A 24,868-nucleotide genomic window follows, 5' to 3' on the forward strand; every position below is an offset into this window, starting at 1 on the left:
AATCGCCTTTGACGTCCATTTTTACTGCGCGCCATAAAAACCAAAGAAGTGACGTATTAATCCTGCGACGGTCAGAGTATAAAAAGCTTCGTCACCCACACCTCTGCCTCTTTTGAGTTGTTGGATGAGCGCTGCAGCTGTGCAAGACCTCGGCAATAATTTTTTAACGTGTTAAGCGTCCTCATTAAATAGAAGACCTCAGTGCCGTTTTATTAAACGAGTTAGTTCAGCTTTAGTGTTTGACTTTGGGTAAAACGTGATTCCTGCTAGCTACAGTGTAAAGTTAGCATTGTCCTGACGGGCCTCAAGCAGCCACGTGGGACACACTTGAAAATGGCCAAGACGAAGGAAAAGGTGAGATTTGTTGTTTCCTTTCATTTGACCTAGGTTATCAAGAGTGTGTTTTGTTGTTTTTTTACGGCAGACATTGAACTATTCTATGATCTATCCAAACGTGTTGGTGTCCACGTGGTCAAACGTAAACCATTGATGCGGTTGACTTCTGGGGAGGTTTTTAGCAGTGGTATCCATTCTATTTAGCTGAACTTCCTCCAGGGCTCTGGTATTAATGCTGACTCACTCACTGACGAGAAATGCGGGGATACTAAGTGGATTGGTGCCATCTTTAATGTTGGTTCACACCTACGATGATCCTGCTTTGACAAGCCAAAATGCCTGCTGTGAAAAGTCAACATGGTGATTTCCACATGTAATTGCCCATTATGGATCTGTAGTCCTAAGCATTAATGCTCGATTATTAACCATGAATGTCTTGCTGTTCCTCAGGTGGACATGTGTCTGGCACCTCATTGCATGTTGGATCAATGGGGTCCCATATCTATGAAAGGTGAGTAACATTCTTGGTTAAATATCACATGTCTCAAATCAAATGTCAGTGATGAAAACTGTGAATAGGAAGTGCCGTCTGATGCGACAACTGACGATGTTTCATACTCACTGTTCTGAGCCTCAAACTGCAATTCATTAATCCTTAAATCCTCAAACAGAAGTCTTATTGAAGATTGTTTTTCTCCTTTTTAAGATGGGTCAGAATGGGCTGATTCCAGATGATGAAGCAGAGACTCAGGTTGGTTTCATATTGCACTTCTGCTTGGTTCAAAATGTTACAGCCATTAAATGTAGTGATGAAATATAAACTGAAACAGCTGGAATTACCGGCAGATTGTACAGTGGTGACTCTCGGTTTTCTGAACATTAGATGAAAGTAGTTGCCTTCACAGGAATTAGAATAAATGACTAATCAATTTTTACCTTTGTTTTCTCCTAGCTGGAAAACACCAGCTGCCATAAGATGTTTCCTTCGCTTACAAGTTGCCGTGCAGACTTGCCTATGCTCCTAACTCAACCGACTGACAGAAGATGAATAATTTCCTGCAGGTGAGTTTGCATAGTCTTTCATACAAATGTCTACTGGCTGCTTCTGTTGTGATGAAACTTAAACTGATATAGCTGGAATTACCGGCAGATTGTTCAGTGGTGATCATTGGTTTTCTGAATAGGATAACAAATATCTGCTCTCCATTGAACTTGATGATTGCTTGCGTTTCACAATTTTGAATTTTGTTCCGTTTCTCAAGGTTGAGCTGGTAACTGAAGATCTTTCATCTTACGGGGTGCAGCTGTAGCTACAACTTCTGAAATGGTCAATGTAAGTTTTTTTTTTTTTTTTTTTAAAGGTACTTTATCTTTAGAATAGTCAAAGCTTTTATTCTCACCATATACAATGAAAACTGTTAGACTACATTGTCCTTTAAAGTCAAAACGGCCTTTAAATCATGTAGTTTGTTCTTGGCTCACAGCAAAGCCTTCTTTGTCCAGAGATCAGTAAAGTTTGGATAATTTAATCTAATGTTGAATTTGCAAAATAATATGGCAAAGTCCTCAATACAAGTGCTTTTGACTCAGTTTGTACAATCTTGAGTTTAAAAAGCTTATTTGCCCAGAGGTAATAGACAGAAACTGTTGGTGATAACCTGGAATAGGAAGTGCCTTCGGATGCAACAACTCATTTACTTTTCTGAAAGTGTTTTGTGTCAGGTAATGTAGTCGGCCTTATCTAACACTCATATTTCCTTCTCTTACAAGTTGCCGCGCAGCTCTGCGTATGCTCCAAGCTAGATAACGGAAGATGAATAATTCCCTGCAGGTGAGTTTGCATCGTCTGTCATACTAATGTCTACTGGCTGCTTCTGTTGTGATGAAACTTAAACTGATATAGCTGGAATTACCGGCAGATTGTTCAGTGGTGATCATTGGTTTTCTGAACACGATTACAAAAACATTTGCTCCCCAATGAACTTGATCAGTGCTCGTTTTTCACAATTTTGAATTTTCTTCTGATTTCTCAAGGTTGAGCTGGTAACTGAAGAACTTTTTTCAAAGAAAGTGAATCATACTGGATGGAGCTGTAGCTACAGCTTCTGAAATGGACCATGTAAGTTAATGTTTAGGTACTTTATCTTTAAAATGGTCAAAGCTTTTTATCTCACCAGCTTTGTCAGTGATGAAAACTTGGAATAGGAAGTGCCGTCCGATGCGACAACTGACGATTGTCTCTAATCCACTTTTCTGAGTGTCTTTAAAGCTATTGTTATAAAAGGCTGGTTTTCAAAATGCATCTCTTTTCTCATTATATTTTTGTTTTTATTACAGGTGTCGTCCTGCCAGTCTGCTCCTGCCCATGAAGTCTGCTGTCGAATTAATCCTACAGGTAGCTTTTAAACTGTAGTACAGAAATGGCAGTAAACAGTGTTGTGATGAAATATGAACTGAAACAGCTGGAATTACCGGCAGATTGTTCAGTGGTGATCATCGGTTTTCTGAACATTAGATGGCAGCATCACACAGTACACATGCATGAAATATCTGGAGACTAACTTCCTCCTTTCTTTAACCTTCAGTTCTGGATCAGTGATTGCAGTGATTCTGCCTGGGTATACCTGCAAAACTACAATATGGTAAGATATGATTCATTTTAATCTGAAAATGACAAAATTGACATCCTTTTAAAAAAGGGGACCAAATATCTGTACTGTTAATCACTCGGAGGCTGTTTGGTTTTTTTCAAGACTTATCCGTCTCTTTCAGATGGCACCAGGGACTTGTGGACACTGGTCTGAAGATGGATGTCAACATGTCATTTGGAAATGCATTATTGTAAAAAGATTTAATGTTTGCTATAATTGTAATAAAGTGTCCAAACCTATTAAAACATGGTGTGACTACTTGTTTAGCCTCCACTATGACACACAAAAAGCCATCATTAAATCAAATTCAAAGGTTTCGCCAGTGTAGATGGTCTGTATGGATGGACCCTGAAGCTTGGCGTTAATATCAAACATCTAGCTATAGTCCTGTATGTAGGGCCTGTCTAATGTTCTGGGTGTGTCCCTGCCCAGCCCCCCTTGTCATAGTGTAATTTATTATGGCCTTTTTGCTTTTTTTAATTTGGCAAGTTTAACATTTGAATTGAGTCTCTGGTACAACCAATACCAAAGAGATTTAGAAAATAGAAAGTCCTGAATTTATCAACTAGTGTAGGCAACATGGTGATTATGTTTACAAATGGCAGCAGCTGTGAAGTATTCAAACAGGTTGACGGCACAGATGTTTGTTTGCATCTGTATTAAGCAGAGTAAATCTTCATTTTAGGGTGAAATTATGCTTTACAGATCTGTGGAGCTTTTGAAAACAAAGTTTAGTGTTCTGGCAGTCTCAAAACACCCTGGACATTGAGAATGCATTTCCATCTTCAGAAAACATTTGCGAAATGATTTTATTCCTGTTTCTGCACACTATTTTGAAGCAATTGCTGGACTCTAACTTCCCAAGTAACTTCTGTTTTTATTCTTTGAACTCAGCAAATATAACGGTAACACCAGGTCAGTTTTACCTCAAAGCAACAAACACTTTGTTTATCAGACGCATTACAACTGGTCTCTGACAACACATCCAGCAGTGTGAAGATATTTCTGAGGATTGAGTTGAAGGAAGCCCTTAAACTGAAAATTGAAGGCCAAGAGTGTAACCTACTCAAAACAAATGTCAATCAAGGGAGGAAATATAAACTTTGAAACTTTCTTCCCAGCAAACCTCGACACACAAGTTAACCTGTCCATGCAGGGACATTTGAATCTTTTTAAAACAAGCAAACTATCTTTTTGTGAGGTTATCCAAATGTCTCACCTTTTTGACATAATTTGTTATGGGACTTCAAACAAGACATGTTGTTTTGCAAACTTATAACAGGTAAAGTCTCATTCCAAAGTAGGCAGGATTACCATTATGTAATTAAACTAGTACAATGGGCTTTATGGTTTCCTTCAGACAATTGCTAGTTTCTTTCATCTATTGGAGCGCAGACCCTTCAGAAGTTGTTGCTGATGACTAGTGCTAAGACTAAGTGCTGACTTTGGATCTATGCAGAGAAATTTCACTTTAAGGTAAAGGTCAATTTTCCGTCAGTAAACAAAACAAGTCTGAAGACTTCCAACTTTAACTTCAACACCTCTTTTCTCTTAGAATTTTGGCTGGATGTCATCGACGGCTTGTTGCCATCATGCAGTAACCCTTGTCAGATCTGCTAGAGATAGCGTATGCTAAGTTCAGTATATGATGATTAATGCACACCGTACACTGAAATTTCATCTAGATGCTTTTGTTGCAAGGTCATGGGAGATGAGGTCAGTCAGACTGACTCCAGCCGGAGAACTAAGTCAGAAAAATGACACTAGTTAGTAATTAGTTAACACTGAAGACTCAGACCTGTTACTGAGGGATAGAGACATCATTTCAAAATAAATCATATTAAGATGTGAAGACAGAAACAAAATAATTAACATATAAATAAATCAGCTCTGTGGGGTGTTTTAGCCTCTTTTAACTCATTGTTTTGGTGTTGAGGCAGCCGAGTGAACTTCTGTCACATCAATCTCTTTATGGACATCGCTTTATGCACAAACATAATCATGTTGAGAGAGGAAAGGGCTTTCTCTCAGCACGCCCTTGTCAAGAATGCGTGTTTCTCAGTGGAGATTGTGGGTCATTAGCTTGATTTAATGCACCTGGTATCAACAGGCGTCGCTGAGGAAGAAGAAACCAATAATTAGTGTCTGCATGCTTTTGGATTTATAGTGTTGTTGAGATCACAGACCTATTGTCTTGTCCTTCGAAGTATTTTATTGTTTAAATGAACAGATCTGACTTGTTAACAGGTCTGAATTGCAGGATATTGTAAGCAATGAGGACCGTTGTCTGAAAGTGAGAAATTATGGAGAGTTCTGGTGAAGCAAAACAACAGATCCCTGACACTAAACCCCCTCTGAAGAGTTTAGTGAAGAATAACACAGCAAAGTAAAATATCACCTCATGATGTTTAACAACTACAAATTATGATTATAATCTACTGCATAAATTAAAGAAAATGTCCCATTATTTTCTTTGCAGACACACGAAGGGCATCTCCTGTCCTCCCCGCTCCAGGACACACTCTTCGGGTGCGCTCACACCTCAAGTGTTTAATTTGGTGCAGTTTGTTTTTGCTGGTGTGAAAGCTGTCGATCAAACCCTGGTGCAGAACCAAACGACGGGACCAAGCCTGCCTAAAAATGTGTGTTTGGTTCGCATCCAAGCGGATTCTGCAAAGGCACCAACCACATGATTTATGATAATAGATATGGTTTAGCACCACTTAAAGCTGTTCATTACTAATAAATCTGTCTGTTGATGTGGAAATGTAAAGGAAGCGATCTTATAATTGATCTGTAGCCAAGCCGTGTATTCATGTAAAGTCATTTCATATGCATGTCAGTGCAGTATTGTCCCTGATCAATGGGTCAGAAGTTGTTAAAACTGCTGTTCTTGTACTCCATGTACTGTGACAGGTACAAAAACACTCTTAGACTTAAGTGAAAAGAGGGACTGAGTTACACAGTTAGTAGCCAGGAGAGTGCATGATTATTCTCTGTAAATGTAAGCACAAGACCCAAGTAGGAAGCGAATGTGAGTGTCAGATGTGCAGATGGTGCAAAAAGTCAAACTGCAGAAATGCTTTTTCAAGCAGCAGACTTTGTAAAATTGTGTTTATAGTATGCTGAAGACAAGGAACAGACACTTTTCTTGTCATCGTCAGGATTACTGACAGAGCACGCATTGTTCCTGCAGCAGGTTTGAGCAGAAACAGTGACACGGGTGCTTATATCTTCACATTCTGCTCCACTGATGGCATCCTTCTTCCTAATCACAGTGTGAAAGTGAAGAAAACTGAAGTTTTATACATAGCTCACCATTTTCATACAGTTTTTCTTCTGCGTTTTGTTTGTTTCACAATAACTTGAGACATTTCATGAAGATGTGTAAGAGTAATGTAATGCACAAAGCCACAGATGCAGTAAGTGTTGCTGTGGTTTATTACATCCATCCATCTATTCACTCCTTGCGAATTATTGTTACGGTTTAAAGGAAACAATAAGGAATGACTTCAAGATAATGACACAATTGCTTTTATTATATGCTCACTATGTTTCGTTTTCACACCTTTCCTTTGTGTGCACTGCATGCCTACTTAAATAACAAAGTGTGACACAAAACATTAATTGACAGGTGCTCTTAGAGGGAAGTTTCACCTGTTTGAACCAGTCTAAATATGGCACCTACGTGAGAGCTGAGTGCTTTCGTAACCAGCTTGAATGTCCCTGTAGGTGAGTAAGTAAATATACTGTGTGTGCAGAGGTGGTGATTATCTCTCGGCGTGTTTGACAGTAGGTTTATGCAGCTTATGTTGGAGCCAGTATCGTCTTTTCACTGTGTACTCTTTAATTGACTTCTTTGTTACTTCTTATTTTGCCAAAATGTGTGAGTATAAAACCAGTTATTCAGGTTCCTTTAAATCAACTGCATCACTTTCACATTCCTGCTTTCTGCTATTAAAGGCCTCATGGATTATGAGGAGGGTGACTCAGGAATTGGCACACGTAGGAAGTAAAGCTGGAAGAAATTGATGGCACCTGTGAATAAACTTACTTCTAAATACTGCACATTATAATGTTTTAAGGTTGAGTAATGAAATCTTTAGTTTGAGCAACAATCAAAATCAAAATCTTCCTGAATCTTTAATTACTCCTTCTTCCACTCCATGTTCCACTTTATGCAATCAATGTGAAAACACGATGCAAGTTATGCACAGGTTCATAATAAAAAGCTTGTTTCAGGCATCCCGTGTTTAGGTCTTGTTGAGCAGTAATTTGTAGCAGGGGCACCTCATGCCTTCGCAGAGGCAAAGTTAAGTCCATAATCTCTCATACAAAGTCTGTCTGAAGATATGAGCTGACATGTCTGCGGAGAAAAAAGAAGCGTCTGTCACTTCATGGTATGCTTGTGATTTTAACCACAAGGAAACATCAAACGCAGAAAAAACAGAAAACATATATGTCATTTTCCGTGTCATGACTTGTCTGTGTGTCAGAAACATACAGTGGTGGATCCTTTACTACAGTAGGCACTGATACCACACTTTAAAAATACAGGTAAAAATCCTGTTAAATGAAAATTAAGTAAAAATGTGTAGTATGATCAGGAAAATGTTTTTGAAAGTCAAAGTACTCCATGCAGAAGAATGTCCCTTGTGACCGTTACTCTTTCATTACATTATTAACAGTCATGGATTCATGTAAAAGCAGAATTTTATTATGAGATGAAGCTGATTTGTGAACATTTTGTACAGAACTGCATTCAGTGATTATTTTCGTCATTGATTAATCTGGAGATTATTTTCTACTTTCATGTTGTTTGTTTGGTTTGTAAAAATTCTGGTAACAGGGAAAGTTTTCAGAGCCCACATGTAATATATGTAAGAATAATGTTGTTTCTCCTTCAGCCAGGATTTATACAGAAGCCCTGAGGGGCACATGGGGAAATTTTGTTTTTTTCTTGTGATGTGTGAAGTCTGATCTATTTTCTTTTCTTTCCAGTGTTTTTAACGTGAGAAGTGGTGAATATAATCTCTGAAAACACATGAAAAGTTTTCATGGGTGAAACCGAGTGAATTCTTCTGTTTTCTTTTCTTTTTTTTTTAAATGTCAGGAATGTTACCTAGCCTGCTAAATTGTGTTTAGTGTGCACAGAGAAATTAAAACTATTAAGAAGACATTTAATGCTTTCAGTCCCATTGAGACCATGGGGTAGTGTTGCACTTCAGCCCATTGCGGTCCAAATTAGTATTACAAAAACAAACACAACAAAAATCATAAACACAGGAGCGAAAACAATCACCAGCAAATGGAGAAAACAAATCATCAACAAAAGGTTTTCTCCTTTAGCAGATAAAACTGATCGTCCAAATGAGGTTTGGGAAATTGCAATGCAATAACTGCCGTTTATTGAGGCCGCGTGCAAACTCCACTGAAGTGCTGTTGTCTTGTAACAAATTCATTAAAATGGAGAGGAGCATCACCATGCGTACATGTAAATTAAGCTTTAGGGTAGAATAGTTACCAAGCTTTTCAAGCTGAACATACGTTTTCTCCAAGATGTAGTAATGGTCAGTCTCATTGGGATTTTGGCCATGATATTTATTGTCGAGTTACAGAATATCGTGATGGGTTTTACAGTTGATTGTGAGGCGTGTGCAGTATGGTAGCTGTGAGGATATCATGCCATGCAAAGCTGGACTGTGCTAAACAACAGATACAGCAGCTGAGATTTGATTTAACATTTTTGCAAATATTGTTCACTTAGTAGTGGAGATAAGTATAAAGTGGCATGAGCAGAAAAGACTCAAGTCCCTTAAATTTGTACTTGAGTACAGGTTGACTCCATTCCACTGCTGCACACATGATCATTATGCCAGAACATGTCAAAGAGAGGCTTGTTTTACAGCCTGGAAACTGTAACGGCACCGCCCACTACATTTTCCTTGTAGGCATAAGGTATTAAAAAATGTTTGCACGAAAGGTTTTCTCCACCTTTTTTATTTTCACTTCTACAGATAATAGTTTTTCTCTATTGTTGCATAACTTTTGCCTGAATCTTGCCCTCGTCCAGTGTTTTTGTGGACTGATATGCTGATTTACTTCCTTTGTTGACTCTGTGGAACAGTTCCTTATGATTATTTGCATATAGCACAGTGCACAGCAAATATGAACCGTATACCTGAAGTTGTCAGACATATATGTCTTCTGTAGACATCTTTTGTCCCAAGGGCATCTTACACCTTTACATACATTACAGTAAGTCCATGTAGTGTCTCTGAGCATGGTATGTTGAAAGATATGCCCCCCAAGTCAGAAAGAAAATAAAGAAGCTCGTTTCTCCTCAGTACGTTGTGATTACAACCTTGGTCCAATTAAAAATGGTCCCATATCGTGACATGTCTATAAATCACGAACACCTGTTTGTTTTTTATATTCATGGCTCATTTTAGTTTTTTCCACCTTTTCATTTTCACTACTACACATTATAGGAATTGTTAACTTATATTGCTTTCCTCTTGTCTTGTGTTTTTGTGGATTGATTTACACTGATACCTTATTCTTTAAATCTGTACTTCCTGTGCTGACTCTGCTTTATGGAACAATTCCTTATATTTACTGTGTATGCAAATACAGATGAACTTATGAAGCTGTCAGAGAGCTATCTGTCAAGACCCATTTTGTCCCGAGGGTTACTGTAAACCTCAGAGGGGGAGGTAAAAGAATCTAGTGTAAAAAAAAAAATGTTGAGTGAATTATTGTCAGCAGGTACAGTATACAGTGACTTTGGTACTTATATGTTCACACGCTCTGCGTCCCGCTGACTTGCTTCTTCCTATTCGTGATACATGGTTTGGTGCAATAGGCTTGAAAGTGGCAGAAACATTGATGTTTCTACAGTGCAATACTAAAGCAATACCATACTGAAAAAAGTAAATAAAAAAAAAAAAAAGGTTTGAAAATGTCAAATGTTCCCCTAAAATGACACTAAAATATTAAAAATGATTCAACATTGAATATCTGTCTTGGGTTTTTACAGTGAACACTGTTTTTATAAGGATATTTAAAGGAGATTTAAAATCTTAGCGGATTTATTTGAAATGGTGATTTTCCCTTACATTATAGATATAGTCTCTTGTTTTGAAAATACTGAAAAAAATCTGTATTTATACATATGTAAAATATTTATTTTTTACAGCGTACTTTTTAATGAAGGCTCTAATGGTACATTTTTGTATCTTATATGACAATTCAACACTTTGGTTATACTTAAAACACTTTCTTAAGTTTTTTGTGTTGCTATTATTATGTCCAACCCCTGTGCATGTTTTATGGCATGCATGCAGAGTGTGTGATTTAAAGTTACCCTGGGCATTGAATACTTTCATCATTTTCATTTTTTTCGTAAATATTTTCACTCTCCTAAAACATCCTGTCGTTTTTTTTCCGCACGTGACAGTGCTATGACACCTGCTTCGCCGGGGGCAGGTCTCACTGATCTCATCCTCATCGAAAACAAAATTCTTTCAGTTTAAAAAATTACATGAACACGCTGTATGTTCACCCACGTTCATGTTTACTTAACAGACCATCAGACATAAGACCAACAAGTTAATTCAAATGTAAGCACCAGAAGCAGAAGGGAAACCAGAGAGTATAAATTAACATTCAAGGTTAAAGGGAGGATTTGTTGTCATTTTCTCCGTGATGTAGCCTAATCAGTATGGAGGGGACCTTCAGAACTATGATACAATACAGATACATAAAAATGACAGAAAAATCTGAATTATGTTAATCTCACATGAGGTCAAGAAACCGTGTGGAGTTTTAGCGGACCAGACGTGACATGACAGGTAACTGTCTGGTCACGCTTTAGTGGAGGTGATGAGTTATATGAAAAAAAAAAACTTTCTCAGCAACAAACATCCCGGCCCTCTGTCACCTCAGGGTTTTAAATACCTTCAGGTGGGAGGGTCTGACTCCTGACTTATGCAACCCAGTGTGTATATAAGTCATATACAGTCCGCTGCACAGACCAGACTTGGCACTTCCAAGTCACCTCTCTTGTAAAGAAGCAGGTTGGTTGCAGCTGTCTTGCAGGTGTTTATCCTCGTCCATCTACGAAGTCTGGATAGAGCAGCTTCATCTCAGATGAGATTCTAAACTCTCTTTTTTTTGTCTTTCTTCTTGTTTCTCAGAGTCTCGTCAACATGCCTGAATCTGGACACTGCACCTCCATCATCAACCTGCGCTACCAAGATGGCAGCGAGGGGAGCCGCACCAACCCCGCCAAGTACAACAACCAAGACTACGCCCAGCTGAAAGATAACTGCCTCCGCAGACGCAGACTGTTTGTGGACAACACCTTCCCACCGAACAACCAATCTCTGGGTGACCTGCCTGATCTGAGCAGCTGGCGTGAAGCCCAAGTGGAGTGGCTTCGTCCAGCTGTAAAATACTTTGTTTTCCTTCCTTTTTCCTTTCTCTGTATTTTTGAACATGCTCATACATCTGATTTATTTCCTTTGTTGTTTTCTTCAGGACATCCTGAAGGCACAAAACAACAACAGTGAGCCGGTTTTCTGTACCAAGGGAGCCTCGAGGTTTGACTTTGGTCAAGGCAATGTTGGTAAGCAACAACAACCTTGCTTAGGTGACAATTTGAACTATGTCGCAGTGCTTGAGAAAAGTATTTATTTTTGTTATTTACAAGGTAACTGCTGGTTCCTGGCTGCAATTTCCGCACTGACATTCCACAAAAGCCTGATGGTGCAAGTCGTGCCGATGGACCAATCCTTCAAGAACTATTCGGGGATCTTTCACTTCAGGGTAAAGACACATCATAATGTGTTAAAACAATACTTTCACAACACATTCTTGCCCTCGGCTGACTTGCAATTCTTACTCGCCCTTCCTCTTTCAGTTCTGGAGGTTTGGCAAGTGGGTGGATGTTGTTATTGACGACCACCTGCCAACAATCGACAAGAAATTACTGTCTGTGCACGCCAAAAGTGGGAACGAGTTCTGGGTTCCTCTCCTGGAGAAAGCATACGCCAAGTATGCACAACTCTCTAAAACACCCAACTCAAGACATCCAAATCTAGATTAGCTAAACTCTTAATCTGGCAAATGTCTTTTTATCTGTCTACCTCAGAGTGTGTGGTTCATACGCAGACATGAACGCTGGCTTGCCATCAGAGGCCTGCAAGGATTTCAGCGGAGGTGTGCACATGACCTATGAACTCAGGGAGAACCACACCTCAGGCCACGATGAAGAGCTGTGGCTTTCACTGAGCAGAGCCACCGGGTGCAACTCCATGATTTGCTGCGGAACGGCCCAGAAGGGGGTAAGATAGCAATAGAAAACATTTTAGAAACCAACCTCTGTGGGGTGATGTGACTGATTTGTCTGTTTCAGGATACGCTGGTGAACACTGTGGCACACACTGGATTGGTGGATGCTCATGCCTATTCTGTCACAGCAGTCACAACGGTAAATAGGAGAAGGGTTCAAATAAGAAGCAAGATTTTGTCAGGGATAATTCGGTATTGGCTCATTCATCAACTGATAATTTTATCTTTAGGTGGATTATAACGGCCGCGAAGTGAAGCTGGTGCGAGTCATGAACCCTTGGGGCAGAACAGAGTGGAACGGAAAGTGGAGCGACAAGTACTTAAACTTATCATACATCCACCCATAGCTGCATGTTATAGCATTAAAGTTGACCGTGCAACTGAAGATTGATTGTTTTAAAGTGAATGAAAAAAAAAAAAAAGAATTCAAATTGTTGAATTCTGTCATTAACTTATTTTCCTCTTGAGCTCAGGTCGGATATGTGGGACAGGGTGAGCCCAGAGGACCGGGAGAAGCGTTCAGACCGCAACGATGGAGAGTTTTGGTAATTTGACTATAGAAAGTAGAAACACAGCTGTGTTAACAGTCAGTGTTTCACAAGCTTTGAGCAGGGGCGCCTACAGAACATTTGTAAGGGGGGGGGACACTGAACATCTTGGGTTGGCCACCTAAGGTCAGTAAATAATACATTTATAAAAAAAGAAAATAGTTTTTAATATCATAATACCCGCGATTGGGGGGCGGCTGTGGCTCTGAGGCCTGACAAATGTGATGAATTTACCTCCTTCCTCATAAATACTTGTAAAGTCAGTTTGTGTAATAATTTGAAACATACACTGTTTACATACGTACATGTTTGCTAACCTGCAGTTGGCACACTGTTACCTGTCCTGGTGTGTCACCACCTCAGTGTCATACAAACATTGCTGAACAGCGCAAATAGCGGTAAAACACTAAACTGGGCACCTTTAAAGAGTGAGGCCTGGCAATGAATAAACAAGAACAAACATTTTATTCCTCATGGATGAAGTTTGAATACAGTAGAACTAAAAGCCATGTATTTGTCTCTCCTCTTCAGTGTGGATGTAGACAGCAACATTTTTGCAAAAACTAAATGGTTGCCACTTAAATGTTTTTTTATCTCTCTCTCTGTGCCTGTCTTCATCTGCCAGGATGGCGTTGGAGGACTTCTGTCACTATTTCATCATATTGTCCATCTGCTGCGAGAACCCTAACTTTATTGACGGAGATCTCACCTGCCAGTGGAAATGCATGATTTACGAAGGCAGCTGGGTGGCCGGGAGATCTGCAGGCGGCAACGTGTCTCAATGTGAGCCAAATTCATTCTTTTACCCTAAATTATAACTTCAAGACGAGATGTTCGCTGTGTCTTTTTCCTGATTTGATTTATCATATGCATTGTTTATGTTGTTTATGTCACCTGTAGCTACCTTTGCGACGAATCCTCAGTATCGCATCCAGGTGTCTATAATAAACGAGGAGGAGGTCAAAGACAAAAATGTCATGCTGTCTCTGATGCAGAAACCTAAGCAGCAGCATCGCAACCGGACAAGATCTGACCCGATTGGACTCACGCTCTTCAAGGTTTGCATCCTGAATTTTGGTTAAAAAATAACTCTGATTGAATGATAAAAAATTGTATTAGTAAGTATGAAAATCTATTTAACCTGAACCATTGAACCACTGATTTGAAACCGGTATACTGACATTCATCTTCTCATTTCACTGCCAACAGGTTCCACCAGGGGTAAGAGCAAATATCACTCTCCACCTGTGCACAAAAAGCTAATTCCACATTTAATTAATAACCTGAATAATGCAATTTGATGCCCAGAAAGCAATTTCATCAAACTTTCTTTCCAGACACCACAAGGACGCCTGAGGCGCAACTTCTTTAGGAGAAACAGGCCCCTTAAGCAGACACAGACTTACACCCAGGAAAGGGATCTGATCGAGCATCACAGTCTGCAGCCTGGAGAGTACGTGATCGTCCCCTCCACCATGAAGCCATACGTAAACGCAGACTTCGTCCTCTCTGTCTACTCCAAGGCTGAGGCTAAGATCAGGTGAGGACCTAGTGATATTTGACATAGTGGAAATACCAATAGGGACATTTATTCCAAAACATGGATTGCTCATTCGTAACGGGCAACTGATACCAGCGCTTTCAACAGCTGATCAGGGTCAAAGCTATCTTTAAGGATAGTTGGTGTCATGGTTTGTTTTTTTGGTTTTATAAGCTGAGTTATCATTCTACTAGAAAAATTGTACGTGGTGTTTTTTAGCAACTGATGCCACTGTGTTTGCTATTTGTAGGAAAACATTTTTTAAAAATCATTTTGCAAACCTAGTCGCCAGAATAAATGTTGGCGTGGATATGTTGAAAGTTAATGATACATGATGTTGCAACTTTGCGTTTCTTTAGGTTCAATTTTCAATTTTTATCTCACAACACTGCTTTTGGTGTGGTGAGGTTTAAGAGGTGAGGTTAAGGTTAGGAAAAGATCCACTTTGGCTTAAAATACCTGTTTTGCTTAAAACAGTGAGCAGGTTTTTTTGAACAAATTCTCCTTTGCATCCAGCCCCCACGATGGACACGACGATGATGATGACCATGATGACCATGATGACCACGATGACCACGATGACGAGGACTTGACCCTTCCAGAGGTACGAATACGAAGAATGTAGTTTCGAGGAGGTATTGTTTGCCAGTTTTATGTCTGATCCATTAACTTGTGAACTTTAGATTCCTGGCAAAGACGATGACAAGAAGAATGAGACCACAGAAAGGGATCCAATCCGTTCTATATTCAAGCGCTACGCTGATCAGGTGTGCTATTTGTCTTGATTTTACCTGTTCTTTAAATCTTCTCCACCCTCCATTTCTGATTTCTTTCTGATATCAATCGATCACAGTTTTTGTTGTTTCTGTGTGTGTTGTCAGAAAGACGAGCTGAGCGCCAGACAGCTCCAGAAGCTCCTGAATAACAACTTCCCTCACGGTGGGATGATTCATATCATCAGCTTTCATAACACTCAAAATCTGGATGAATTTGTTGTGAATGAAGACTCAGAATCTTCTTCCCTTATCGTCTCTGTCTACCGTTTGCAGGAACCTCGAGCGGCTTTCACTTTGGTTTGGACACCTGCAGGAGCATGATGGCTATGGTGGATGTATCCTAAAAATGAAAAGTTTTCATGTTTAACTTTGTTTTTCTTATGTAGAAATCCCCCTTAATTATCCTAAATGAAATCACAACATTCTGATTCAGGAGTTAATTTGTTTTTCATCTGCTTTTGGTGAGACACACTTAACATGCAAAGACCGACCGACGGAGGGCGACGTCCTTCTCTGAATTCTCGTCTCTCTGGAAGAAGATTAATGAATACCAGGTAAAGCAGCAAAACAGACGAATTTGTCTTTAATGTGAGGCCAATAATAAAAAAAACAGACAAACATGTTTGAAGTGTTTTTTAAATGTCGTTGAATTTTTCTTGCAGAAACTCTTCCAGCGCTCAGATTTGAACAACAGTGGATCCCTGTCTGACTATGAGCTCAGGAAGGCAATCGAGGCCGCAGGTACCACTATTTATCTGTTTAAAGTTTAACCTTATATCAAGTTAATAATAATCTTATATTGATACAAGAAAGGTGAACATGCTTCATATTCGCATTCATAACCAGAGTAATTGTGTCTGAACCAGGACTGGACACCGACGATGGCATGGTGCAGCTGATGATGTTCCGCTATTCAGGCTACTCATACATCTCCTTGGAGAGCTTCATCACTCTCATGGTGCGCCTGAACAAGATGTCAAGTGAGTGGATACTTTACTTTCAAAACCACAATCCTGTTTTGAGGAATTAGGCTTTTATTTGTTCTGGCTGAAGACAAATCCTTCAATCTGAGCAAACTCAAACTGGGCACAGAATCAGAGCTTATATATTATTTCTCAATTTCAAAATACGGCTTATGTTGCATCATTAAATGAGACATTTGTTGTTTGCTTTCTTTGCAGATGTTTTCAATGACAAGTCATCAGACGGAATCATTCACATGACCTTGGACGAGGTGACTCTATTTCCACTTAATGCCACTTATTGATGTATTCTTCTCTAAGTTGCTAGTTACTTTGCAGATTGCTGCATCAGAGCCAAAGCGGCTCATTTTTAAATTAATCCATTTTATTGGCAGTCCAATAAATACACACTAATTCAGATAATCAGAAAAAAGCGCATACCTGATTCGATAATTGGCCAGATACCGGTCGTGTCATATTCTACATTTTATACTGTGTACTGCATACATGTAAATACAATCATTTACTTTTACTTAAGCAACGTTTAACACTTAAGTACATCTAATATCAGATACTTCGGACAGGGGCGTCACAATATTGCGATATTCACAATTACCCTGATATAAACTGTGTGAATAATCCAGCATGATGTTAGGCTTCGTGTTGTTTTTGTTTGTGAGTTCATCTGGTTGTTTTTCCCAGAGTAATTGAGTATTCTTGAATTGTTCTTTTATGTAACTTTTTTACAGTTATTTTAAGACTTTTTCTCAAGTACTATTTCAACGGATGTCTTTCCCTTTTACCAAAGTAAAGGCCCTTGTGACTGTTATATATTATTTGCTTATTGATGCATTCACGTATAAACAGAATTTTACTGTTGGGTTGATTTATCTATAACACTCAACAAAACTTTTAGCTAAAGCTGTCGAATAAATGTATCGGAGTACAAAATACAATATTTCCCTCTGAAGTAAGGGGTTGTAGCAGTGTAAAGTTAGCATAAAATGGACAAAGTACAGTCCTTGAGTTAATGTGTGGCCCTTTCTGTGCAGAAATGAGTCATTAAAAGCATTAAAGATACTAACAATTCTACTTTTCTTTGGTTTCAGTGGTCCACCGTCTTCATGTACAACTAGACCAACGTTGACACAGGAGCACAGGAGACACACAAGACAGGATTCCTGCAATCACACACTGCTTCTTTTAAAACTGATGTCTTCCTGTAAAGCAGGAAAACATCACAAACATGTGTGATCAAATAATCCTTGTTGAATAAACATTATCTTCTGAATTATGAGCTGGAATCTTGATTCTTGCACACATTTTAACACCAAACAAACAGGAAGCAACAGAAGAACTGTGGACCAGAAATGATTTTATTAACTTGTCACTGACTACATCAGGAAGGATACAAAACCTCAACAAAAGTGATCAAACACAACATCGATGCCTCATTCCCCTCGTCCAACTTACTAATTAGCCAATAAGATAACGTTTCCTATTTACACTTATTCCTTGATGTGATGTCACAAGAGGCTCAATATTCATATTTACAAGTCAGCCTTTTTATTTCACAAAGATAAATCAAAATTCCACCTATTCAAGTCCAAAAAAGTATTATCCAGGTCTCTCTTTCGTCACCGTAGACCATGAGCACGCTCTACTGTTTGAATCTGTCCACTGCAGTGTGTGGTGGAGTTAATGGTGGAGGATGAGGTTGGCAAAATTCAATATTTTTCTTATCTTCACAAATCCCATGAAAAGACTAAACTCAACAAGCCATCGATCCTACTAACAAATATTGTTTTTGCAGCCAAAGCCTGAGATAGTCTTCTGTGCCACAGAGCTCGACTGTTGTCCACACAAAATAGTCCCTAACAAGCGTACTATTTACACCTATTTGAGGAGCATTTGCAAAAGAATAAACATTTTTAATGATTCACATCTTCTGTAGGAACCAATGGACTTTGGAAACAGGGTATTGATTGGAGAAGCAACTACTACCTCTTACACACTGGGCAAAAAACCCAATAGCGTCCTCTAAGATCTGGCTTTTGTCTTCAATGGGAAAGTCTACAAACAGCATTTGTTCCCAAGTCAAATGACTGCAGTAATCATGGTATCAGCTCCAACTCCGGTCGTCGACATCACAGATTCAATGGGTCTCTGTTTAAGTAGTGCACGAAGATAGTTGAGCAGGCAAAGAGTTTGAAAAGAGACTGAAGTTAGGATATAACAAAAAGTAACCACCATGACACTGCCACTGGCCTACATGCTGCTGTAAGTCGAACGTGACACACCAGAAAAAACACAAAGGCAAACTCGTCTTCTGGGAATGGCAAAGAAGTCAATCATCTATTTTTTTTGTTTCGTTTAAGAAAGCTAAAAATGATTTGACTGTTGGTCTCCTCCTTTTCATGGGATTTGTTGAAGAAGAAGAAGAAAAAAAAAGGAATACATCAAATGACATTAGCCTTGTCCTCTAAATCGAGACAAGGTTGAGGTTGTGTGCAGTTCAGGGATGTGAGCTCAGTCCTCTTCCTTCTCTATATACGTCTTAGAGGCAGAGCGTGCCATCTGTCTGGCCATGTACCGGTCTCTTGCCGAAGTCACAGTCTGATCCGTGCTGCGCTTTGCAAACTTGTTCGCCTTCTCCTCCGTTTCCTCTTTGTCCCCGCCTTCCTGTCTCTGCTCCTCCTCTTTTTCCTGACTTTCTTCATTCTTTTCTGGATCTTTCTCTTCCTTCTTTTCTGGATCTTTCTCTTCCTTCTTTTCTGGATCTTTCTCTTCCTTCTTTACTGCTACAGTCTCCTTCTCTGGTTCCTTCCTCTTCTCCTTCTCTTCTTCCCGATCTTTGTCCTTCCGCTTGTCTTCATCCGAATTCCTCCTCTTCTCTCTTTCTCCATTCTTGTCCCTCTCTCTTTCTTTGGGGCTCCTCTCCCTCTTCCCGTGCCTGTCTTCCCTCTCTGTATCCCCCCTGCCTCTGCTTCTGTCATCGTCTCTGCCTCGGTCTCTGTCTTTCCTTCTATCCCTGTCGTCTCTTCTTCCTCCGTGTCTGTCATCCCTTTCCCTTCCCCTGTTTCGGTCTCTATCTCTATCTCTATCTCTATCTCTGTCTCTGTCCCTCCCTCTGTCTCTGTCGTGATCTCTGTGGCTCTTCTTATGTCTGTCTCTCTCCCTCTCTTTCTCCTTCTCCTCACCACTCCCCGATGAGGGCGACCTCTGTCTGTACTGTCGTTTTGAGTGTGCAGAGCCGATCGCAGGCTTACTAAACCCAGACTTCTGCTCCTGCCCCTCCTCATTGTCACTGCACGAACTTGGGATGTTATCATGGGACGTAGATGAAGGAACAGGTGAAGTCCTCTCTGTGTCTTTTGAGACTTTTGAGGGTTGAGTTCTGTGGAGGCAGAAAGAGACAGATACAATTGAAGGCTCAGAATGGATGTTAAAAAGTGGTTAAAGATGAGAAAGTAATGCAGAGCTGTGACTGACTTGTTTGCTGAGCGATCTGGTATCGCCTCCTCTCCAACAGTCTGATTCAGCAGGTGCCGGTAGAAGCCGCTCATGTCTTTTTGTTTCTTCACGTCCAAAGCAGCTACACAAAAATAATTCAGCATAATAATGAGATTGTTTCACATAAAATGCCATTTTTACACAACATTTTAAGACTATCTCTTCAAGGAGGAGAAGATGGTTCTTCAATCATAATCGGCACAACAACATTTATTGAAGGAAGTGAAGGAACTTTTTCTTCCACTACTAAAATATTTGAAAGTTCAAAGATGAGAGCAGGCATAGGTCTGTGTCCTGTCAGCAGAATGACCATGGCCCTGTTTTGGGTTAAAACATGCGCCAAATTGAAAAGGCTAGTAGTACTATCAAGCAATAAAAAGAAAAAAAACTATCTGTAAAAAGGACTAAAAAGGTAAACTGTGAGACCTGGGCAGTCAATATATAAATGCCTTTAGCAAACACTTCATCATAGGTTAGTTAATGATGTCGCTGAGTGTATGACGTGTGCTAATTGTGTCTGTAGATGATAGTGAATCAGAAAAGAGTAAGTCATGGTGTACCTAAAGTTTTTACTGTGAAAACAATAAAACACCTGCTTTTACAATGGAGTTTAACAGTCTGTCCATTCAAAAGATCGCTGAGAGCAGAAGTTCTTTTATTGTTAAAAATCAACCTTGTTAATGGCGTAGGTTATGCAGGAAGTGGGGCTAACACCAAAGTGTTTTTTTTACTTCTCAAGGCTCATAGTAACAGGTCACACATTAACCACAACCAGCTGTCAAAATAGAGACGGCAGTTCTGCTTCGCCTCAGCGATGTAATTAGTACAGTAGATATTCATTTAGGTAGTTGTAGTGTCAGGCTTGTCCACATAAACAGAAGCTGACTGTAATGACACTCGCCAACCACTATTTCTTAATTTCTTTTCCATATAATGTCACCAATCATTGATCAGCAAAGACATAACATAAATATTTACCTGGCTAGGATTTATGGTTTTAGTGGTTAAAAAGCAATACAGTATTCTTATTTTATGATATTAAAATGGCAAACACCTCGGAATTTGTATTTACCGTCCATCAACCACAAAAGGGCAAAAGGAGCCTGATCTGCTGCTTTCATCTATGTAGGCAATTTTCAACTTGTTTTTTACAATATCCAGATTGCTTAGCGATTACAAGAAGTGGCTTTAAGATACATTCATGTCGTTTGAAACATCTGGAGCTCAAAATCTTGCCATATCCATTATACACACATAAATATTTGTACAGTCTAACCTTCAATCTGTGCCTCCCTCTTCTCTCTCTCTTCTTCCTCCTTCTGCTCCAGCAGTTTTTGCTTGTAGGCGGAGGTAACGTAAGCGTCTTTATCGGCAAACTTCTCTCCCTCTGCCTCCCTCTCCTTCTGGATCTTCCTCTCTTCCCTTCGTTCTTGTTCTTTCTTTCGGTCCTCAACTGCTCTCATTAGCTGGTGGATATACTTTGGCTGTAAAGAGACATGGACAAAAGAAAAAGAATAATCAGATCACTCTTAAAACCCCAGTGTCGTCAAATGCAGCTATAGACATGTTCAGCATAAACATGATTACCCTTTTGTCAGCGCCATGCAGAACTTTTTTGTTGTTCTCAAGTCTCTGGTTTTGAATGTCATCATACACAGCATCATAGTCATATACAGTGCTGTCCTCTTCCAGGGCCTTCTGCATCTCCAAACGTGTCTTTAGACAGAGAGGGATAAAAAAATGGAAAAAACAGAGAGAGGTCAATCACAGCGGAATGACTGTATTTGTGTATTCGTAAGTCTTTTATTCTTCCTCTCACCTGCTTCATCATCTTCTTCTTAACAGCTTCTCTCTGCAGACTCTCCCCAACTGAGGTCTGAGAAACAAAATATAAAACATATTCAGTGTATTTGGACAGAATTCTCATAAAATGTCATTCGACACTTGAATAAACTTTTTTCTTGTACAAATATTTTTGGTTTCCATTAGAGTGCAAACACTTGTTTCATTTGCAGTGATTACCAAAGTAATAGCAGCAGTATGTTGCCCTGCTGCTCTTAACAAATCCAAAAGTTTACCCACCTCATCATCCGAGTCATCCCCAAACACTGAGGGTTTCTGCAAGACAGCGGTCTTTGATGCTCCTTTCTTCTGTGGCAAGATCAGCCCGTACCTGAGGACAACAAGCAGACAAGGCTTCTTTAACTCAATCCTGCAAGAAATCTGTACATGCATTTCACATGGAAAGCTTTCACAAGCCCCAATTCATCAGGAAACGGGAGTCTCTACTGGGACAAATGCAAATGCTTTACATCTGACACCAAAACCAAAGCAGCCATTTGAATGAACAGCAAATTACATTAAAAAGGTACACTTTGTAGTTTTGGGGAAGACATTTTAATTAGAAGAGAAATATCTTAATTTCATGTCTGAACAAACAAACTGACCTTAAAAGGACAACGCAGTTTCATATTGTTTTACTTTGTTTATATTTGGCGGACCCTGCCACCTTTCTAGCTTCAAACAGTGTTCTGGGGACCTTATTCTCCTTTGACAACAGCTTGTTCATTCAGTTATGGAAAAAATAAATACTTCTGATTTTGTATTATTACCTCATTAATATTGTAAATATTGAAGCTCAGAGTTTGAATTTCGGTTCCAAAACTACATAGTGCTCCTTTAGAGTACATTAGTGATGGTTGGATATTTGTCTCTGACATTTGCAAACATTCCCATGTCTTTTGAATGATGGTATCAATAGCATTTATCTACAAAAATACAACACAATTTGTAGCAACTTGCAAAGAGGTAACTATTTCAACTACCCCAGGGAGCAAGAGCAGACATATTTGATAGATGTTTAAACAGTCATTAACGTGTTGATTAGACAGGTGACTTGCTGCAAATACAAGTTAAGAGCAATTTTAATAGTGCAATAAGCTTTGCACCAAAAAGTGAAACAAAATGGCTTAACATCTATCAAATTCAATCCAGTTTGAATGGCAAACACTAGCTATTAAAGTTTAATACACTAACCCTGACAGAGTGTATTTGGTAAGGCAAAAATATAAAGAAATGCTGCAGCGTTTCTCGTAAAATGAAGCAGTAGTTGATAGATAAGTGGCATGTGAACAAACGGACCCTATTTTTGCTAACGTAGCTAACTATGGTTGATAGGCGAGGTTAGCATAGCGTTAGCATGTCGTTAACTAGCAGCATGAACACCAACGGGCGAGCCCCCGTTTCCTATAAATAACCCTGAGCCGCTACACTACAGCTGCTACAGTAGTTTAAGCTCTTTGTTACGACTCAAACTATAACCCCAAACAAGTAAAACACGTGTCTTTTAATGTTAATCACACACTATCATAATCGCGTTAGCATGTTTGCAACTCACTGTTTTGTAGGGAGCGCCATCTTTCTCTGCCGACCGTGAACGAGCGCGACACTTTCGACACAATATTTTAACTCGTAAATCCTAAATAGACAGAAGTAGAAAATTGAATAAAATATTATGTCATATGGATACAAACAGGTGGATGATATTTGTAGTATAATATAATATATCGGTGGTTTATTTGCTTTCATTCACTATATCGATTGATCAGCCTGTATCGAATGTGCGGACTTCCATTGTCAGAAAAAAAACAAGTGACCATTAAGAGCAAAATGTAATTAATGTGCTGATTTGTGAAATACTTGCGCCTTCAGAAAACATTTACATAGAAGGCGTATAACCATAGGTCCCTGTGCCAACTTTATAAACATTAAAATAGAAGAGATGCTGTATTTATTAAGATTAGGCCTGCCACCAATAGATGGCGAAATTGCTCTAAAGTGTAACTCACTGATCAGTCATTCATGATTCAATGCAGAGGAATAAATGTCCACCCTTCTCCACTAGAGTAGTGACACATCTATGAGATAAACTTTAATTAGCCTATAATAGAATTCACCTGAATACAAATGACAAAAATGTTCTTAAAAATATGGAAATTTAACTTGTGTTGCATTCAGGATCTACATTATGTATCTCATGATGGTGTTGAATTTATGACAGCAACACCACATGTTTTTCATTTTCCTGCTGTTGTAGAAAATGAATGCGGTGCTCAGAAATGACTGACTCCTGTTAAGGGAGAACGAGATGACACTAAACACTGAATTAGAGCCACATCAGCTGTGACATGTCTCCAAACAATTATAAACAATAACTTTACTGCTCTGTGGTGACGAACAAACTCTAAACAAATCTCAACAACTATTGGATGGATTGTCCTGACAGTCATGGGTTAACTTAAAACTCTGTTCATGAATATAATGGAGTTTGATTGACACAGTCTTCTAAGGAACTAATTATTATTATAAAAGACTAGACATGCTTCAAGTGTACAAACTGACCAATGCATTGCCTACAATACATTACAACTTTTATTTTTTTGCTTGTGACCCCTTAAAGGGTAAGTTTGCCCAAAAATTAACATTCAGTTATCATCCTCTTACACCCATGCCGATTTGAAAGTCAGATGAAGTTTCATAGTCCACAAAACATTTCTGGAGCGTTGCAGCAAAACAGCGTTGCAGCATTTTCCTAAACAACAGAAGTAAATGGGGACTTGTTTTAAAACATGTAATGGCTCTATGCTCATCTGGCATAAGTGTCTGGAAGTTCAAAATCCCAAATTGATTTGAAATTGTTTTTTAAAATCACTTCTGGATCTGGGGACTCCTGGAGACTTGGATTAGGTCCGAGGAGCTGTACGGAGCCATTAAATGTTTTGTTTATTTTTCAGTTGTTTTTTACGTTTTAAACAAGTCCCCATCTACTTCAGTTATCTTGGAGAACACTGTAACGCTGTTTTGCTGAGAAGCTCCATGAATGTTTTGTGAACTATGAAACTTCACCCAACTTTTCATCGGAATGCGGGTGTGTAGATAATACGTGAATTTTCATTTCTGGGTGAACTGATCCCTTAATACCAAACATGAGGGGTACCATACAGGCACCCCTCAGCACAGGATACACATCTATGAGTTTTGAGCTGATCAATCAAAAAAGGATCTTCCCCTATATACTGGTTATAATTTGAATAGCATTTAGAGGATTGGTGAGGTCAAACAGTATTCGAAAACAAAAAAGTAAATCAGAATATAAAGGACATCAAATATGCATAATTTTGTGTAGTAG

The 24,868-nt window shown here is 39.2% G+C and overlaps 2 protein-coding genes and 1 long non-coding RNA gene across 3 annotated transcripts; 2 read left to right on the forward strand and 1 right to left on the reverse strand.

The window, feature by feature from the left end:
* The first annotated feature begins 92 nt into the window (after positions 1 to 92).
* On the forward strand, positions 93 to 3,226 carry LOC311268887. The gene is made up of 10 exons (XR_014624027.1): positions 93 to 354; positions 787 to 847; positions 1,043 to 1,087; positions 1,289 to 1,398; positions 1,599 to 1,669; positions 2,107 to 2,167; positions 2,371 to 2,455; positions 2,674 to 2,731; positions 2,922 to 2,978; positions 3,109 to 3,226. It is a non-coding gene; the product is annotated as an uncharacterized lncRNA (long non-coding RNA).
* A 7,812-nt stretch (positions 3,227 to 11,038) lies between these two features.
* Positions 11,039 to 17,464, forward strand: LOC311268907 (calpain-1 catalytic subunit-like). Its single transcript, XM_084372855.1, has 22 exons — positions 11,039 to 11,087; positions 11,186 to 11,437; positions 11,529 to 11,616; positions 11,701 to 11,816; positions 11,911 to 12,044; positions 12,142 to 12,334; positions 12,406 to 12,480; positions 12,572 to 12,657; positions 12,815 to 12,886; positions 13,515 to 13,672; positions 13,790 to 13,947; positions 14,099 to 14,110; positions 14,227 to 14,429; positions 14,946 to 15,033; positions 15,113 to 15,196; positions 15,311 to 15,368; positions 15,479 to 15,540; positions 15,691 to 15,759; positions 15,868 to 15,946; positions 16,072 to 16,185; positions 16,387 to 16,439; positions 17,277 to 17,464. Exons 2-22 carry the CDS (start codon positions 11,198 to 11,200, stop codon positions 17,301 to 17,303), a joined length of 2,169 nt encoding a protein of 722 aa, XP_084228981.1. The 5' UTR covers positions 11,039 to 11,087; positions 11,186 to 11,197; the 3' UTR covers positions 17,304 to 17,464.
* A 61-nt stretch (positions 17,465 to 17,525) lies between these two features.
* Positions 17,526 to 23,154, reverse strand: nsrp1 (nuclear speckle splicing regulatory protein 1). The gene is made up of 7 exons (XM_084373842.1): positions 23,078 to 23,154; positions 21,763 to 21,853; positions 21,500 to 21,556; positions 21,268 to 21,396; positions 20,957 to 21,164; positions 19,660 to 19,762; positions 17,526 to 19,564 (listed from the first exon to the last, which is right to left on the reverse strand). Exons 1-7 carry the CDS (start codon positions 23,095 to 23,097, stop codon positions 18,697 to 18,699), a joined length of 1,476 nt encoding a protein of 491 aa, XP_084229968.1. The 5' UTR covers positions 23,098 to 23,154; the 3' UTR covers positions 17,526 to 18,696.
* Positions 23,155 to 24,868: the final 1,714 nt, after the last annotated feature.

Source organism: Pagrus pagrus, assembly GCF_965226575.1.
Source record: "Pagrus pagrus genome assembly, chromosome: 14".
Classification (NCBI taxonomy): Eukaryota; Metazoa; Chordata; class Actinopteri; order Spariformes; family Sparidae; genus Pagrus; species Pagrus pagrus.

Coding starts and splice junctions, on each gene's coding strand:
- LOC311268907 (XM_084372855.1), top strand. CDS start 11,198: ATGCCTGAATCTGGACACTGCACCTCCATCATCAACCTGCGCTACCAA. Junction 11,817..11,910: donor CGGGGATCTTTCACTTCAGG/GTAAAGACACAT, acceptor TTCCTCTTTCAG/TTCTGGAGGTTTGGCAAGTG. Junction 16,440..17,276: donor TTCACATGACCTTGGACGAG/GTGACTCTATTT, acceptor CTTTGGTTTCAG/TGGTCCACCGTCTTCATGTA.
- nsrp1 (XM_084373842.1), bottom strand. CDS start 23,097: ATGGCGCTCCCTACAAAACA. Junction 21,557..21,762: donor GGGATGACTCGGATGATGAG/GTGGGTAAACTT, acceptor TTTGTTTCTCAG/ACCTCAGTTGGGGAGAGTCT. Junction 21,397..21,499: donor AGAAGAAGATGATGAAGCAG/GTGAGAGGAAGA, acceptor CTCTGTCTAAAG/ACACGTTTGGAGATGCAGAA.